At 37.7% G+C, this 19,064-nt stretch overlaps 1 protein-coding gene across 1 annotated transcript; it reads right to left on the reverse strand.

The window, feature by feature from the left end:
- Window positions 1–17,827, reverse strand: rybpa (RING1 and YY1 binding protein a). Its single transcript, XM_007256350.4, has 5 exons — window positions 17,620–17,827; window positions 15,666–15,791; window positions 2,930–3,505; window positions 2,690–2,782; window positions 1–1,466 (listed from the first exon to the last, which is right to left on the reverse strand). The coding sequence occupies exons 1-5, from the start codon at window positions 17,751–17,753 to the stop codon at window positions 1,217–1,219; spliced, it is 1,179 nt and encodes a 392-aa protein (XP_007256412.2). The 5' UTR covers window positions 17,754–17,827; the 3' UTR covers window positions 1–1,216.
- Window positions 17,828–19,064: the final 1,237 nt, after the last annotated feature.

Below are 19,064 nucleotides of genomic sequence, written 5' to 3' on the forward strand. Positions count from 1 at the left end.
TTGGATGAAAGAAATGTAGTAACTTTATTTGAAATGAAGACTAGGCTACAAGCAGAATTCATCAATACAGACTTCAGTCTGAGGAAATGACCAAGCAGCATTGAGAGAAATAGTGCACGTGATAATAGCTATTGTTGTAACACACAATTACTGGGATATGCCAAAGGTACAAGAAAGGAACTGTGGAAAATACAATACACCACAAATGAACAAAGGGATAATCCATATTAAGACAAGTATTCATTATATGTAACCATCTTTACATAGTAAATTAAGGTTACCTATCGTACACAAGAACAGAATCGCTTGCACAAAATAAATACACTAATAAAACATTTCATCTAAAAAGATCACATCAATAGATTTGTGATGCTTTGAGGCAATGAAGTGGACGAAGTTTTGATTGTTGCTTACTAATAAAAGTCAAGAGTTGTGACCACGTGCCACATAAAAAGCTCTGCAACAGCCAATAGTTTATCAATAGCATTTGGAAGAATGCTTCCCAATAAACGGACAGTGGGTTCTGATTAGTGATAGATTTACAAAAACATATCACTATAAAAATGGCTTTTGCTGAATATTGTCGTTATTCTCAAAATGTTACATTGGTGTGACTGATTTAATAGCTATACATGCCCATTTGAACGAAAACTGTTAGCAAAAACTTCCCACATTTGTTCACGGTTTGTGTAAATTTCCAATTTATATAATTACTGAGGTGTAATCACATGTACAGTATTATTTGTCCTTATTATGGCAGTTATACAGTACATATACAGGCATTACTTTGAAAAAAAGAAAAAGAAAAAAGTAATCGCCTGCCTTTTGGTGCTACTATATGGTGCTTTCAACTGTGAAGCTTGCTATCCAACAGATGCAGTGATCAAATATTATTATCGTTTGGGTGAGTGCTGGGAGAATCACCAGGCAACGTTTCCAGTAGAGAGGAACAATTTGCAAAACCGGAGACCTAAGGCTCAAAATATACAGTGGGTTTCAACTTCTTCCACTCAGTAATGCTGACTGCACAACATATGAATCTACAGTTCTCTCAGGGGAAAAAGTCTGTCTGTCGTACCACAGACCAGTGTGTGGCAGAATATCGAGATGTAAACAGTCTCCATGCATGACAATGATCCTTCATCCTTGTATGGTAAGTATAAGTTATAGGTGTGCACTGTGAAGGTGAGCGTGAAGGCCCTGGACCTCCACCAGCTCACAGGACCTCGTTGTGTCCAGAGGAGAGGTCTCGGCGTGGCGTGGAGGCGCGGGAGGAGCCCTTTTCCGTGCTCTCGGAACTGGAGCTCATGTGCTGCTGTTCGGAGCCAGCGCTGGAGGTCACAGTGCAGGAGGAGGTGGAGGAGGAGCGAGTCTTCTCCTTAAAGTCTGTGATGATGACCGTAACGTTTCCCACGGTTATGGCCAACTGCTGTGCTGAGCTGCGGTCGATGTTCTTCAGCTTGGGCCTGGAAGGCAAAAGCGAAACACTAAATTACACAGAGAAGGCAGAATTTCACACTTTTAACTTTAATATGCATTGCAATTGCAAAAAAGCACTTCTGGTGTTCAAAAGTGAAACCTAATTAAATACAGAACAAGGACCTAGCTATTTTAAGTTATATTGTGCTAAATGATTTGTCTTTGAAAAGCAAATAAAAATACATTAAGGCTCTATGATCTAGGCAATAGTGAAAAAGGTAGCACATTATTTCTGTGCATTCCTACTTCATTTATAGACAAAATGAATTGCCTTTAACTCTCCTTTTATCTTTTGGGTCAATTTGACCCCACTCAATGTTTAAAGTCTCTGAAAAAATGGTTAACATTAGTATTGTGATTCATATTTATTGTTTTTTCTTAATTTTATCAAAACAATACGTAAAAAATAAAATGTTTCAATGTTTTCATTTCAATGTCGGATTTGTAAAGGCTGTTTACTATGCATAAAATATAAGCAATATCTATTTTTTTTACACACTTATGTGGTAATAATGTTGAGGTCACTATGACATTCAGTTTTTTAATCTTTCTCTAAATGTTCCTTCCCTTTAAGCCCTAATTTAACAACACAATACTAATAATACTTACATAATACTAATATAACATTGTAATAATGTCAAATAAACCTGAAGTAACCTCAAATAAACTTTGCTAATATGTTTATTTAAATGTAATGATATTAATTGTCTGGATGTTTAAATTGCTGGGACCATGTCGACCCAGAGAATAAAGGCATTAGTAAATTTGAAGATAGCAGGAGGGTTAAATCTTATGTTATAAGGACAACAGTCAACATTTTTGCACATGTGCAGAAGAGCACTGATTTTTTTCTTTCTTTCTCTATGGCCATCTTAAACGTATTTCTGCCATCATTACAACCACTGCAAGTCCTCCCTGGCAATTGGTGAGGAGCCAGGGATGGAAAAACTGTGTGTGGGTTAAAGTCTCTAACTGCACACTGGCGAGGTGGAGCTAGGTAGGTGTTTCCAATACAAACAAGACCTTCCAGTAGGTGAATCTCATGTAGGTTTACACGGTGTTAAGTACACTAAAGCTTTGTAAGTAGACACCAGAAGCTGATTTGAGCATTTAAATCAATTCTAATAAATAGTGTAATCTCATAATATGATAGCAGCATGACAGCAGAACTTTAATGCAGGTGTGGTGTTCCTTTAGGAGACATACGTACCTTGAAATAAGTTGTCTGTTGCTCTTTGTGGTTGACTTGCCAGACTTGGTGCTGTTTCTCTCACTTGGAGGACCTTTGTGAATGAGCTTGGGCCTGGGAAGGATATATGAGAAGCTGAATTAATTTTTTTAAATAAAATTAAAAGAAAGAGAATTAAAGGTAATGCATACAGACGGTGATACACAATGCTTTTAGATTAATCCCTGTCCACAACATCTGCTACTGAAGACCATGACTTACTTGATCTTTTTGGCTGTTGCCGGCTTTTTGTTGGGCGCAGCCCCCTTTTCTTTCTCCTTCTGTTTGTCCGCCATAGTCCTCTCCAATTTGCCCTTCTTCAGTCCTTCTTTCTCGGCACGCATCCTTTCGGCCGGCTGCATCCCAGGCCCTCCTGTAAGAGGAAGCTCCTTGTCCGTGAGCTGCCTTTGCGGCTGAAGCTTGTCCATCAGTTCCCTGTGCGGGTTCTCTCGCTGCGCTCCCTCGTGCTGCAGCAGCTCTTGGGTTAGGCCTGCTCTTTCAGGCCTCCTGTCCACATGGAGCTGCTGAGGCTTTTCCAGTCCAACACGCTCCTGTCGCCTGTCCTTGTGCATGTGTCCTCTCTCGGACTGGCTGCTCTCCAGGCCCAGCCTGTCTGGCTGGTCCGAGTCGGGGTGGACGCTGCTCAGCCTGTCTGAGTCAGAGTTGTCCATGTCGTAGTGGTCGTCGTCGGGCTGGTCTCGGTCGGTTCTGTCCCTCCTCTCTTTCTTGGCTGGGGGAGGAGTGGCGTACTGTTGAGCTACCTGCTGGGCCACGAGTTGAGAGTTTATCCGAGGTTTCCTGAAGGAGTAATGAAACGCATGTTTAAAGGATCCTTTATTATGGAAGACTTCCCCCTTGCTGTATTGAAATTAGGATTGGGCATTTTGGCCTTAAAATAAAATTACAATGTTTCAATATTTGCGATAATATTCTTATGCATTCTTGTGTATTCTATTAATTTCAAGAATATACAGGGTGAGTCAAAAGTTGCAGGACACCCTTTTATTTCAGAAACGAAAGGAAAACAACATATCCGTATACCACAGCAAGTAATGGGTTAGGCTTAAGGCTGCAAGGTTAATAAAATTATTATTATTAAGCGAATTACTGTTTTAATGCAATTTTCAAAATGGGATAATAAACATTATACATCTTTACATACAGAAGCCGCCAAAGGAATGCAGCAGATAGACATTTTCTAAACTGAAAAAATGGAGGCTATTTCATTGCACAGTGTTTAATATAAAAGCTGCATTTAAGGTTGAAGGGGGCTGCTTACTATTAAAATTAAATTAAATGTAATACACATTAGCTTGTGCATCACATTAAATGGTGCTACACAATGGTGTTTTTAAATCATATTTGAGAATCACTCATATTTGAAGAACATCAAGATTTTTTATCTTAAAAAAAAAAAAAAAACAATATTGCCCAGCTCTAATTAGGAAACATCTGGAACATGGCAGCCTTCTTGAGTTGCTGAATTTTGTCATTTTCAACAAAAAAAAATATATAATAAGCTTTAAACATTCACCAGAAAAAAAAAATCTTTACATGTTTGACTATTTTGTAAACATCAGTAACTTCTCACGACTTTAATTTTGTATTAAATAATAATAATAATAATAATAATAATAATAATAATAATACATAATGTAGCAAAAATATCTAGCAAAATGTGCAGAATATTTAATGCACACTCAAACTGCAAACTATTACACAAAAACACAGCAATCCCTATAATCTAGATATGGATTTTTAAAAATCACAGCATTACTCTGTTAAAATATACTGGGTACGATACAATTTGGCACACCACTAATAAAATTTGTTTTATTTAACACCTTCAGTTGGGGTTATACATAGGGCCCATTCCCTTCCCCAATAATCTACTCTCTCACTTTAAAATACATGAAAATGATAAGATCCTACATCAATGTGTCACAATAACTATATTTGTTTGAATTATATACTAAAATATATTGCAAGTATACAGAAGTAATTGTGATAAAATAAATATTGCATTTTAAGACAATCAGTTGCATAAAATAATGATTATATAATATCATAATAATTACACCTTTTCAAATGGGCTGAGAGTTTTCTTTTTTTTTTTTTGATAAAGAATATAGGCCGTTGGAATTTGGGTCTAAATATCCTAAAAATAAAAAAAAAGTTTTTAGACTAAAAACTCAAGGTCAGCAAAAACAATTGAGGTCATGGCCATATATTGCATGCCAAGTCAAAAACAGACTAATTGTACACCTAACAATTATTGTTCTGTGGCCATTAATAATCTCATCAGCAACATTTTAACATTAAGTTAACTATTACTATTCAATATGTACATACTCCTGTCCATTCCCATTGCAGTTGACAGTTCTCACTGTTTCAGTGAATCAGGCACAACACAGCCAATCAGAACAGGGCTCATTTATCTGAAATCTGTCTTAAACATGCAGTAACAAACAGCCTGTTTAATTCATAAGAGTAAGGGAATTAAAAAAAATAAATTAATAGCTGCGTAAAAATGTATTATCATAACCGCACAATCACAAAGTGACTTCAAAGAAATAATAAAAGAAAGAAAAAGTATTATATGGGTCCTTTGAATAAGATGGGTTAGGAAGTTATTTATCAAAGTTGCAAATTTCTAAATGCACAAACATTCAATTACTAATTATTTTTTAAAATATGGTTGATAATACATATTTTACAATATTAAACAAACACAAAAATAGAAGAACACCCCGAGCAAATCTCACCAGTTATATCAGATTCAAAATAATATTATCGTTAATGATGGAGCATATTCCATCAAGCTGCAGTAAACAAACATTATGCAAACAATGTACAAGTCTTACCATTATCAGCTTATTTATGTTTAAAATGCAACACAAAACAAAAAAAAGTCGCCTTTTCCAAAAGGTGCATGCCAGCTGTTTTGTGTCATCATTAGTTTTGTATTATGTGAATTTCTGTTACCTAGACTTAATTAGGAGGATTAATATTCTGCTAATGACTTGTTTTTGTAGGCTAATTATTTCCAACCGTTATTCTAATGACACAATAGCTGGAATACTGGAGTAAAACATATTTGCTGACAACAAACGAGGGAAAAAAGGCTGTTTCCAGCTCCTGCTGTGATAACTTCAACAGTTAACAGCCTTGTGGTTTCACAAAGAAAAGGTTCAGTTCTGAATGTAATGGGAGAAGAATCTGACGGCTTTGTTTCTGGTTGTTGCATCCAAAAATGTCTGGCTGAGAACACTAAAGCCCTCCTGTTTAGCACCACAGCATATTCACCCTTTTGATCTACTCTACTGAAGAGCCAAGCTATTAGGAAGAAATCTGCTTCACAAAGGCAATGTTGAACATCTTGGAAAGTGAACAAAGGAGAAAACTGTGCGTGTTGCTCATTTCAGAGGCACCCAATAAAAGCTATTTGAACAAAGCCAGCTCGGTAGTGCAGCTCAGAATACTAGATAAAAATACAGAAACAATAAACCTTCACAGACTCTAATAGTTACATTTCTTTTCAGAGGCAAATTATCTCATTTAAATGCTTGATAGGTTACCAGTTGTAAAGCCCTCACTCCTCACATTCAGCCACAAGAGCATTACAGAGCCTGATCAAATTACAATGTGAGCATTGCAGAAGCCTAACACAATTACAACATGACAGCGTTACAGAGCCTTATCAAATTACCACACAAGCCTTACAGAATTACTACATGAGCTTATTACTAGTGACTTATTGAATTATCCCATGTGAACATTTCAGAAACTTACCAAAAACACAAGTGTTGCAGCCTTAAAATATTAGCACAATGGTAACAGATAACCACACAAGCCCTAATGAATTGTTATGCGAACAGTGTTTGGTATTCAGTGTTCTTTTTACATTACATTTGGCAGACGCTTTTGTCCAAAGCGACTTACAATATTGAAGTGCAAATAATAGAAGAGGTTAAGTACAAAAATAATAGAAGTTAAAAATAAAGCATCTATAGATAGGGCCTTAAGGAGGTCAGAGGGAAATAATGGGATAGAGGAGTAGAGAAGAGGAAGAAGGAAATGAGGTTAGAATTAGTTAGTTTGTTAGAGGTGTTAGGAGAGTAAGTGCTCTTTGAAGAGCTCTGTCTTCAGGAGTCTCTTAAAGATAGCGAGAGATTCTCCTGATCTGGTAGTGGAAGGTAGTTTGTTCCACCATTGGGGAACTCTGTATGAGAACAGTCTGGATTGCTTTGTGTGAGTGTTTGGGAGTGTTTCTTATTTCTTTTGCTTGGTTTAGACTAAAAAGTTTCAAAATCCAGCAGAAAATGCAATATTTAGACCATTTGAAAGAAATATGGACCCAATCCCAGGCTGCCACACAACAAAGTGATTCTTAGACTCTGCCAATCTGGCATTATACAGAACTGCACTTACCTCTATCTTGGATTTTCATCTAAAACACATTTGGGGATTGCGTTTTGGGCAGTCTGTCAGTCTGTCTGTTAGTCTGTCTGTTAATCATTAACTAACCCATAAATTAAGTCTTACTGAATTGCTACGTGATAATTTCAGAGACTTACCAAATCACTATACGAGCCTTCCAGTCTAGAATTACCTTGAATGTTACTAAAGCTGTGCACTGTTTAGGGACTCTTCATCTCTCACTGAACAGATCATTGCTTTCTCATCGTCTCTGGGGGTTTATGAACTCTAGTTTAGGTTAGACTTAGGTTTCATTAATGCCAAGAAAATACCAGGACAGTTCACTGTACTTTAGTTTATAAAGAGCGTGTACAAAATCAATAAATCAGACCAATGTTTTCACTGAAAAATTTAATCTTGCACAAGAAATGTGCGCTTATAAATGCCATAATTGTTTGTGCAGTCAGATTGAGAGGAAAATAATGCCACTTACACTCCACGGATCACCATTTCACAATGGTGGAGATAGAGATAACGCATGAAGCAACCAGCTCAGTCTTCAATAGAAAACACCACATTACTTTGCTCATAAATTGCATCATGTGAAACTCTGCCCATTGTCACATCATTTGTACTAACTTTTATTTAGAGTTTTCATTAGAAATGAATAGCTTCCGGTCGCATCATTTTCAGTGTGTACACCAAATTACTATGTGAGAGACTGACCAATATAACTGTGAATAAATAAACACAATTTAGTTTTTTTTGTCAATCTTTCCCAACACCATATGCATCTTACAGCATTCAAAAATTCAAAGCAACTGTTTTTAAATGGAGGTATGCACACCAGCAGCGCTCCAAGACTTTCCTTGGCACATTTCAGCACACCAGTCAGGATTAAAATCCAATTCCAAAATTTCAATCTCTTTCTACGGCTTACTGAGTTCATGTCTTGTTTGAAAGAAAATCCCTCATTAGTAGGGCTGGACCCAAATAATTGGGTATTCGGATATTCGTCCGTTAAGTAGGTATTCGGTTTTTCATTTTGGTATTTGGATATTCGTTTTTTTCCTTTTTTTAGCTCCACCTCGCACTCAACATCACACTTCCGTTCAGGTTAATGACGGTATAAGATGCTCACAAGCCAGAGATGCTCACAAGTCTTTGGGCAGGAGTCCGAGTCAAGTCTCGAGTCTCTTCTGGTGAAATAAAAGTCAAAGTATTACTCTGAGAGGCAAATAAGGTGAAGCTGTATGAGAGAGTGATGCGAAAGAAGCCATTTCTGCAAGCACGCCACAAACAGAGTCGCCTGAGGTGTGCTTCTGGTTTAAATGCAAATTTTGGTTTAATGCATATTGCACATTTTCTGTTAGTACAATAAACCTCATTTCAATCCTGAAATATTACTGTGTCCATCAGTTATTAGCTATATCAAACTGAAATGGCTGTTGCAAACACCCAAATATTTAGAACTAATAGGGGTGCCCAAACTTTTTCATATGACTGTATTACAAAATTATTGCGTCTGGACAAGTAAGCAAAGCTATGCGCTTTCTCAACGTTTTATTCTGCTGACCGAGTGCTGTTATCAGAAAGAGTTCTGCATACTAGAGTTTAGATTGTCTGATATTTAACAAAGTGAACATAACATAAATAATCTAAACGCCATGAAACACTGTCAGTTATGCTGTCTACATAAATACATTTATTCAACCGACATTTGAATTCAACCAACTGATGTCTACATTAGGAGACAGACAGACTTCAACTGAAGAGAAAGAGAGGCAGCACTGTCTATCTGCTCATGCACCTGACTATGTTGGTGAGTAATGCCCTGTAAAAACAATACTGCAAGCTGATCACAGCGAGGGTCATTCCTCTAGTCTGTAATTTATGCCATGACACGTTCATCTTATAAGCAAAGTCTTCTCCAACAACCTGTCTTGCAGACAGCAGCCTGACAGCCTCAATCAATCTTCACCCACTTCTCTATATCGAGGTACTATAAAAACACGGCTTTAAATTGAGAGAGACTGCAGGTTAAACCTTAAGTCAAACTGCAGATTGAGATTTACTTTTTTCATTAATTAGCACTGGGTGGTATTAAGCAGATTCAATGTAACAAGATTTTTCCAAAGTGCTGTCACTATGAACCAAGGACCGCTGGTTGAATGCCGGTTCATTCTGCTTGCCATCAGAAGCCGGAGTCCGAGGGAGGAGAACTGTTTCTCTTGGAAGTGGTTTGTTTGTCTGTATAATTCCTAATGTGATGTTAGCTGGGGTATTAAAGCTGGGGATCTGGCGCTTTCCTTGGGGCAAACTGGCTACCCAGTGATGAGGCATTAGGAGCATTTCTATAAAAGGTGGAGGAGGTGTGCGCTAGTCTTCACCAGAGGTGGACAGTATATTAATAGAGATAAATAATTTCGAGGTTATCGTATCAATATGCGACATCGAATATCTATTATTTTAAACGAAACATATATCTTGATATTAGAGCACCTATGTTTCAGTAAAAAAAAAATAAAAAAAAAAAAAATAAATAAATAAATATATATATATATATATATATATATATATATATATATATATATATATATATATATATATATATTTGATGTCACGTATTGATGTAAGCTCGACCTATACGATATATCTCAATATTAAATATGATTTTGATCGTATCATACTGTGTTGATTCGTGGCATCAAATCTAAACATCTTGTAGTGGAGCTCATCAAAATAAGAGTGGATACCCATGGGAAAGAATATTAGTTTTCAAATTTTGTGTAACTAATAGGGCTGCACGATATTTTGGGGGAAGGAAAAAAAAACGACTGACTGGACCGACTGAGAGCAGAGTCAGCGCTTGAGTCAGCCAATCATTTAAAACAGAGGAAAACAGCCAAACAGCAATAGTCGGCCCTTTATCTGGCCATTTAAATAGCTTTTTAAAAGGTAAATAAGGGCGTTTGTTTGGAATTAAAAGCGTGAATTCAGCTGTGACTGGAAAATATTTCTGCAAAACAGTGCCGGACTGAGGTGCACGGCTTTCGACACGTGCGTTTTCAAGTACGTGCTCAGCCATGTGGAGGCCGTGGTTACCTCTTGTTTACACCCTCTCCCCCTCGTGCTTCTCAGGCAGCAGCAGCGTTACTCACACAGACACAGAGACAGCGCTGTTCATTCTTCTTGTGTCAAGTTTGATTTAATTGCCATAAATGACATTGCACATCCAGTGAATTTACTATTGCGTATGTGCACATTGTAATGACGATGCTTAAATATATCGTGTGGCCCTACCATGAACTATATTGAGTACTGGAGAACCACAACATCATGGGCAATGTATTGTGACAATATTGTGCTCTGTGATTTCATCTCTGGCACCCTTCAAAATGGACATTCTATGAAATGATGGCCAAAGATTTCTTCTTCAAAAATAAATAAAGAAATAATGGCACGCCTTTTTATCCAACTGATCCCTAAGCTATTCCATGCTGACTTTACATTAGTTCTGGTTCAGATTGTTTGGGTCTTGTCCCATCCCCAACACTACCTGAAAGCCTATCAGTGCTCCAGTCATGCTAAGCTGTGATTTTGGACATGTTCCTGTTTCTAGTATAGAAACCATCTTAAAGCCAAAAATAGAAAAACCTCAAGCAGTGCTGCCCCCAGGACAAGTTAAACATCAGCTTTAACAGTTTAAATGATCTAATCAAAATCACATTTTCCATGAAAAGCGACAATTGAAGGTACTGTGATAATCATTGAAGCCTTTATTATACGACTGTGTGTGGGGAAAAAAAGCAGCGGCCACACGCTAAGGGAGTGTGTCGCTTGCCACACGCATGAAGCATCACAAAGACATTCTGTTTTGCCAGCTGTGCTCTGCTGGCACACACACTATTCCTTTGCTTTCTTTTCATTTCACTCCGTTGGACAAAACAGATTTATCAGAAATGTTGAGCAAGACCAGGAAAGACAAAACCTAATATGTGTTAAATCTTATTTAGCAAGCCAGGAAAAATCTATCTGCCTTATGATTTTTTTTACCTATAATTGTAATTATGAATGTACTACTTCTTACATTGATGTAATAATCGTTCTATAATCATTTTAAGAATAAATACCAGGTATTCCAATGTTGCACAGAAGGTTTGGGTAGTTAGGCCTGTTACTATAATTGCTTTATTGACTTATAGTACAATTTATGGATATGACCTTAATCATTTTGCTGACCTTAATATCTTCAACAGTAAATTATGTTAGCCTTTGACTCACTGTGTAAATGCCTTGAGCAGATAAATAAATGGATGGGACAGAACTTTCTGCAGTTAAATAAAGATAAAACAGAGATTATTTTATTTGGGAATAGTAATGAGATTCAAAAAGCCTAAAATCTAAAGAACTAGTGCGTAATCTTGGTGTACAAATGGACTCTGATCTCACTTTTAACAGTCATGTCAAAGCCGTCACCAAATCAGCATTTTATCACCTCAAGAACATCAATAAGATCAGAGATTTTCTGTCTAAAGCAGGCCTGGAGAAAACTCATCCACGCCTTTATTTCTAGTAGGATTGATTACTGTAATGGACTCCTAACTGGACTACCAAAAAAGACCATCAAACAGCTTCAGCTGATTCAGAATGCAGCAGCCAGAGTTTTGACTAGAAGTAAAAGAAGGGAGCACATCACCCCTATCCTTAAATCCCTGCACTGGATACCAGTATGTTACAGAATAGACTTTAAGGTACTTTTACTGGTCTATAAATGTCTTAATAGTGCAGGACCAGCATATTTATCTGATGTTCTCCAGCAATATGAGCCGAGCAGAACTCTCAGATCATCAGGAACTGGTCAGTTAGAGCTGCCTAAAGTAAAAACTAAACACGGAGAGGTAGCGTTTAGCTATTGCGCTGCTCTTAAATGGAACCAGTTAACAGAGAGCATTAGAAGAGCTCCAACACTAAACACGTTTAAATCCAGACTGAAAACCTACATGTTTGATCAGGCTTTCAGCTCAGCTTAAAACACTGCAGCTCCGCCCACTTTATTCTGTAACGGCACTTTTATATCATGTTTTATTCATGCTTTATTCTTATTTTATTTTCATTTCCAATTCCTTGTTGTTCTTTTACATGTTTTTAATTTAATTCTCTTTGTTTTAATCATGTTTGAATCAATCATGCTTTATTCTTATTTTAGTTTTTATTTCCATTTTTACTGTTAATCTTTTACATGTTTTTTTTATTTGACTTCTCTGTGTATTTTCTAGTTTGTAAAGCACTTTGAATGACCGTTGTGTATGAAAGGTGCTATATAAATAAACTTGCCTTGCCTATATATTTTAGGGCTTTTCAAATACAGTGCTTTTATTTTGTATGTTTTAGTCATTGATTTCAGGACATTTGTCAATTTTCTACAATGTCTAAACATAAATTGCAAGTTATCTACTCTTTAGAAAAGGGTATTAATGCATAACAAGGCTATTACATTATAATAAATGATACTGTAACATCATGATTGTGACAATATTCAGTATTGTTCAATTATTTTTGGAATAATATATCTCCCTAAAACATAGCTATTTGAAGGAGATATTCATAGTTCATATCATTATTACTTGATTTACAGAAAATACCAGGATTAAAAAATTGACTTCATACCACCCACCTTTAAAAGATAGCAATCCTAATTTATGCTGTACTTAAGGAAAGCAATCCAGCTTGTATGATAACACACAAGTAATCTGGTTGCATGTTAGTTTGTGTGTATTCTGGGAAAAGAGGGAATGGCTGTCATTTGAATTCTACCAAGGCTTCCTGTACACTCTAAACAAAAGCGTGTCTATAAAAAAATAAAACAGTGGCATCTGCCAGTTCATGTGCCATTTCTGGTAATAGTGGTTAAATAAAAACCCTGTCCAACAGATCACAGAGGCACGAGTCTCATTTTGCTGCAGGTACAGCCTGCTTCATGGCTGCCGTCCTGCTCCTTTTGTTTCCAGCAGGACGCCTCCTGTCCAAACTGTCTGAGCAGCAGCAGTGTGGGCTCTAGGCTGGACCGCCTGCGTTTTCAAAAGCCTGTTTGACTTGAACACAGTCATGTGACCTGAGGCTGCCACTGATCAGAAGAAAGAGAGATAAATAGCTAAAATCAACAAATCAAATCCTTATATTGTGACTAAATGAGCATGACGGCACAGATTCAACATCCACTTCTTCACAAAATCGATGATCACTGATTACAGAAATACATCATTTGCACAACATTGTTCATCGGTTTCATCCACTGAAACCGAGCACTGCGTACCAATTCACACACTTCCACATTGGGAATGTAGTAAGTATAGAAGTGTAACGTGTGGGACACAGCCCTTCTACAGCAGGAAACCTGCAGCTAAAAACCTGCCTACAGGCATCTAAAGATTGGAAGCATAGACCTATTTCTGGGTGATGAAGCTGCAGCATTTACAGTGCTAGCTCTGCACGATGTAACTGGGTGCTATACAAAAGCACTTGTAGCGCAAGTATCTGTGAGTGTGTGGTTTTCATTGTAGCATTATAGTGCTGTTATGCTACCGTATCGTATGGAGAGCCTGTTGACCACACACTTCGAAATGCACTAGTGTTAGCACCGTATGTGTTGCATCTTCATTCCTATGCACTGCTGCAGATGCTTTTAAATCTCATAAAAAAAATCTTGTTTATTTTGTCTTAAATTAACATCACAGCCTGTTGCTACAGTCAGTAAATAATTTTAATAATTTATCTTGCAATGCAATTAGGGTATAAGAAAAAAGCAATATTAGGAATGCAAGATGACACCGAAATTATATCGGCATTGGTCAATAACTGATTATGTGTGGATATTTCATACTTGCTGACAATTTTTATTGTACGTGGAAAAAGAACCAAACAACCCTGGCTGCTCTACTACAACAAGCCGACACAGATTATGCTACATTAAAATGCAATGATTAATAGTTTCAATAGATCCATTTTCATAGAGCTATTGTATTATTTAAATTGATCATTAAAAAAGAATGTTTTAAGCTGTGTAAGGTCGGACCTGTTAACTAAATAAACATAAAACCAAAAAATGTGAAAAACTTCAGCAGACACCTTTCCTTTTTTTGCATGCAGTTGTATGAAAGCTAAACTGCAAAACATATAAATGTTACATTTGTTTCTAAAGTTATACCGGGGTGTCTAATCTCTCCAAGTTATGAATATGTATATCTGCCAATATATACATGTGTAATATCGGATATCAGCTCAGAATTTCCAAATCAGTCCCTTATCAATACACTGAAATAGTGCAATTTTTACTATTAAAAAAAAGATTCATGTAAACAAGTAATTTAACACAGATGAAGGTTGGTGGCAGACAGTGGTTGTGTTTCAAGCCTCACTTCAAGATATCCTATTCAAAGCTCTGATTGCATTTAAAAAAAAAAAAAAAAATCTTTTCTGAATTTTTTTTTTCTAAACAACCATTATATCGCCTAGCTTTTCTCAATATTTTTAAATATATTTAATGATAACCCCTGTATTGACATATAATATATATCACCAACTAAGCACAGACATTAATACACCACTTCGGGTAAAGGGTTACTACAACATAAAACAGATGTTACCTTTTAGCAATGAAGTATTTTTTTTGCTGCAAAATAATGCCTTGAAGTGTATACTGTGTGATTTTATCCCAAATGAAGTATTTGTCACAGACCCTTTAAAAGCTGTGGAAAAATTCCTTAAAGCACTGTGTCCTTCATTTCTATAAAGTTCCTAAGCGACATATACTGAAAAGGCCATCACAGGACAGCATGGGAATGGTAGTGGGGGGAAAAGCAGACCTGAATACCCAGGGCCCGAGTAGGGAAAGGGGCCCATGAAAATCCTGATTATTATTTTTTTCGCTCACGTTCCTTGTGTACCGGCATGGATAGGGGCCCACAGACATTGAGAGTGTACAGGCCCAGAATTTGCTGCTACGCCCCTGCAGGACAGTGTGTAAATGAAGGAGTGTTGGGTTAGTGCTGGAGTTAAAACTAGCTGATTTAAGGGTGTCTTTTTTGCGCCTACAGCTCGGTTCTATTCTGTCAACCCACTTTGACAATTCAAATGCTTTAATTAAATATTTTATGTTCTATAGCACATTTTCTGCCAATTTCTCGAATAAAATGTTAAAGTACAAGTTTTGGAATTGTAAGTCTCATTTGCATGACACAAGGATTTTAACCTTAAAATATTTAGTCATCTGCCCACAATAAGAATAAGAAAACATAAATAATCTGTTCACTGAATTTATCTTATTTAATTTTTAATTTGGCATCAATATTCAGAAATAGTTCTGAGCTCTTAAAAAAGTAAAGAGTGAAATAATAATATTCAATGATTATTAATGCAAGCATGCACACTGAAAACCCTTAAAAAAATAAAATAAACATAAGATTAATTTAGGGCAAATAAAAATTTAAGTTTAAACACATATATATAAGTTCAGCCCTAGCTGAGATGTAAGCTTTACCTTGTAGATGTGCCTTTGCGCACATCACACATGCTGCATTTGAAAGCCTCAGCGCTGTTTTTGAATGTGCAGACGCTACAGTCCCACAGTCCGTCGTCTGCAGATGGCTTGCCTTGTCTTTTTGGCCTGTTGGTAGGAGGGGGTCATAAAAAGGATTGTTTAGTTCACTGTGTACTGTTAGGATAAACTATCATACACAACATCACCCACCACCAACACTCAATCAATAATCAAAAAGATCAATCTTTTTTTTTTCTTAAGAGTGTTGCACAGTATTATGGAAGCCCATATTTGCCACCGGGGGAAAAAAATAAGGGTCCTCTATTAAGTCGTAATTATGACTTTGTATCTCGTAATTATGATTCTTATTTTTTCCCAGGTGGCAGAAATGGGCTTCTATGCAGTTTAGATACCCTTTCTGAGCTTATTGCGGATATATAGTCAGTATCTACAAAACACTGCCAAAATGCACATTTAATTAAAAGAGTAACAGGCTAGCTAATAAGCATGGAAAAGAAGATTAGCAGCTTTGGGGGAACAAAAACACTTAAAAATGATGAGTTTATTTGATTTTACCAAATTGAAAACCTCTGGAATATAATCAAGCGGAAGATTGATTATCACAAGCCATCAAACCCAACTGAACTGCTTGAATTTTTCCACCAGGAGTGGCATAAAGTTATCCAAAATCAGTATGTAAGACTGGTGAAAGAGAACATGCCAAGATGCATGAAAACTGTGATTAAAAAACAGGCTTATTCCACCAAATATTGATTTTTGAACTCTTAAAACATCTTGAATATTAACTTGTTTTCTTTGCATTATTCTTTTTTGTTATGTCAGCCATTTCTCATTTTCTGCAAATAAATGCTCTAAATGACAATATTTGTATTGAATTTTTTATTTGGTAGTTTAGACACTCAACGTTCATTTTACTTAAACATATACCTATAAATAGCAAAATCATAAAAACTGATTCAGAAACTGAAGTGGTCTCTTTTTTTTTTTTTTTTAACAGAGCTGTGTGTTGCCACTGCTGCCAATTAACCTATTTTGTGTGCATGTCAAAATAATATCATCCACCCCAGAATTAACTATGAGATGATTGATTCTATTTCTGTATTAGGTCAAAAACATTTAACCTACAACACATTACCAAAATACTGTTTTATTAATCTTTTACATTGTGTTAGCTAGGTTAGCTAAGTATTTAAATTAACCTTGTTAACCTAACTAGCCAAACTAGCTTCGCAGGCATCACCCACCTCTAGATGTCAGATAGGTTAGCTAACGCTAGCTAGCTAACTAGCTTTGCTATGTTAGTTAACGCAAGCTACCCCAGCTAACAGCTAGCGTTAGCTAACCTATTTTTCTGTACACTGCCCCTAATTAAAGCAATGTAGACAGCTAGGTTAATGAGCTAGCAAGCCACTCCAATTTATTTAATGGTCAAAGTGTCTTTAAATATCGTGACACATTATTAATTTGATGATATCGCCCACCCCTAGCTGCCACCGCCGCTCCTCATTAGTGTAGCTACAGCGTTAGAAGCTAACGCTAGTGAAGCAGCAGCGCCCAGTCAGTTCACCCCCAGAGAGAAGAAGTATCGTTAGCTGCGTTAGCTCCGATTAAACCACAACTTACGACGTCCTACGATACAACCGACGCGACGCTAACGATAAAGTCGCGTACGGACATCACGAATTCGAGCGGTCCGCGAGTAAAAACACAAAGGAGCGGCAGAGCCGAGGCGTATCCTGACATTCCTTTGTCTAAAAGTGGGAGCTGCTAGGAATAAGGCACGGCTGCGGTCCGCCATGGCTGCGCTTTTAGCGAGCTGTTTTATCTCTATTTCAGCGAGGACGCCGAGAGCCGCGGAGACTCTGGCCGCCGTCGACGAGCTGCGCCTCCCGCTACACGGGTTCGGGAGAGCCGTCGCGGTCGGAGGAAGTACCTGGATGGGCTTTTCTTGTCGCCCATGCTGGGAAGCGGCGCGGAGCTGCAGAGCGGGTTCACACTGCGGGGTCCACACACACATACACATAGGCGCGCACACACATTCGCACACGCATACGTACGTACATGCATACACACACGCACGCATACGCACGCACGCGCACACGCACACACTACTGCAGAGGAGCTGCTGCCGCTGCTGCTGCCTCTCTGTTGCTGCTGCTGCTGCTGCTGCCGCTGCCGCCCACCCACGCAGCGCGTGAGCACGTGAGCCACACCGCAGCCAATCGGCGCCCGCCGCGCTGTGAAAAGAGCCGAGTGTTTGGGAATCGCTGAGCAGCGATGAGGAATATAATTGGTTTACTGTTCCAGTTTCTCCCGACCTGGCCATTTTAACCAGCAGAGCAGACAAACCGGGAGTTCAGGCGTTTAAACGGCGATTTCTAGACTACAACCTGTGCATTTTAGTAGTTTAACCTAACTACCATTAGTGTGGCTAATAGAGGGTATGTTCTTCAGGGCATGGGGTATTCCACAAGATGCTTGAAACATTCCGATGTGATTCCTATTGTGATTGTGGGACATGTTGACATGATTACATCATGCCATTCCTGCAGGTTTCATGTCTCAAGGCCCCCCTGTTCTCCACATTATACTAAAAGTGATCTGCTGGATTTACGATGTTGGATACAGTGAAAAGGAAGACCTCCAGCTAAAGAACACAGAACTTGCTGTCATGTTCATGATTGAGATTCAGGTTTAAGATGACTTGCTTTGAAGATGGGTAGCTTGTGGCCAGGAAGGAATGCACATGGTCAGCAACAAGATCAAGACCAAATAGACTATGGCATTCAAGAAGTTATTGATTGGTATTAATTAGTGCTGTTTGATCCAATTAATTTGATTGATCAAATCAGTGCTTAAACACGATTTTCAAAATCAAGATTATACAACATTTTGTATCACTGATGAAAAACAAGTATCTCCATTTTTAGCTTACAAAATAATTTGAACACACAAACTAAGGTGTACAGAGGCGTGCAGACAGACATCAGGTGGTGCTAAAGCACCACAAACTCTGCCCTTTATCAACCGAAGTGCCCTTTTGAAACTTCGTTTGAAAAAAAAAATATTATTATAATTAAGATTTTACTGAGGCCGGTTTGAAATAATCTTTTGAAAACCTGAGCGATTAAAAACGAGTGAAAACAGAGTGCCCTGAAATCAGCTCGCACACACCCGACCTCTCTCTTCCTCTGTCACGTGACCCTGCGCAGTTGCGCGCAAGGCACACTAGATGCGCTGCAGCAGCAGTTCAGTTCAGCTAGTCTTCAGCCAGGTAACATACACATCAAGTAACATCGTAACGTTTGCCCTCAAAGCCCAACGTGAAATAATTTTGTTGTGCAGTAAAATGTCTCATACTTAATATTGTATATGTAT

Source organism: Astyanax mexicanus, chromosome 13, assembly GCF_023375975.1.
Source record: "Astyanax mexicanus isolate ESR-SI-001 chromosome 13, AstMex3_surface, whole genome shotgun sequence".
NCBI classification, from domain to species: domain Eukaryota; kingdom Metazoa; phylum Chordata; class Actinopteri; order Characiformes; family Acestrorhamphidae; genus Astyanax; species Astyanax mexicanus.

What these genes read in the sequence shown, in the direction of transcription:
- rybpa (XM_007256350.4), bottom strand. Translation starts at nt 17,753, where the DNA reads ATGCATGTACGTACGTATGCGTGTGCGAATGTGTGTGCGCGCCTATGT. An exon ending in GACAAGAAAAGCCCATCCAG is followed by an intron (nt 15,792 to 17,619) that starts GTACTTCCTCCG and finishes TCCTACCAACAG; the next exon opens with GCCAAAAAGACAAGGCAAGC. An exon ending in CGCAAAGGCACATCTACAAG is followed by an intron (nt 3,506 to 15,665) that starts GTAAAGCTTACA and finishes TTACTCCTTCAG; the next exon opens with GAAACCTCGGATAAACTCTC.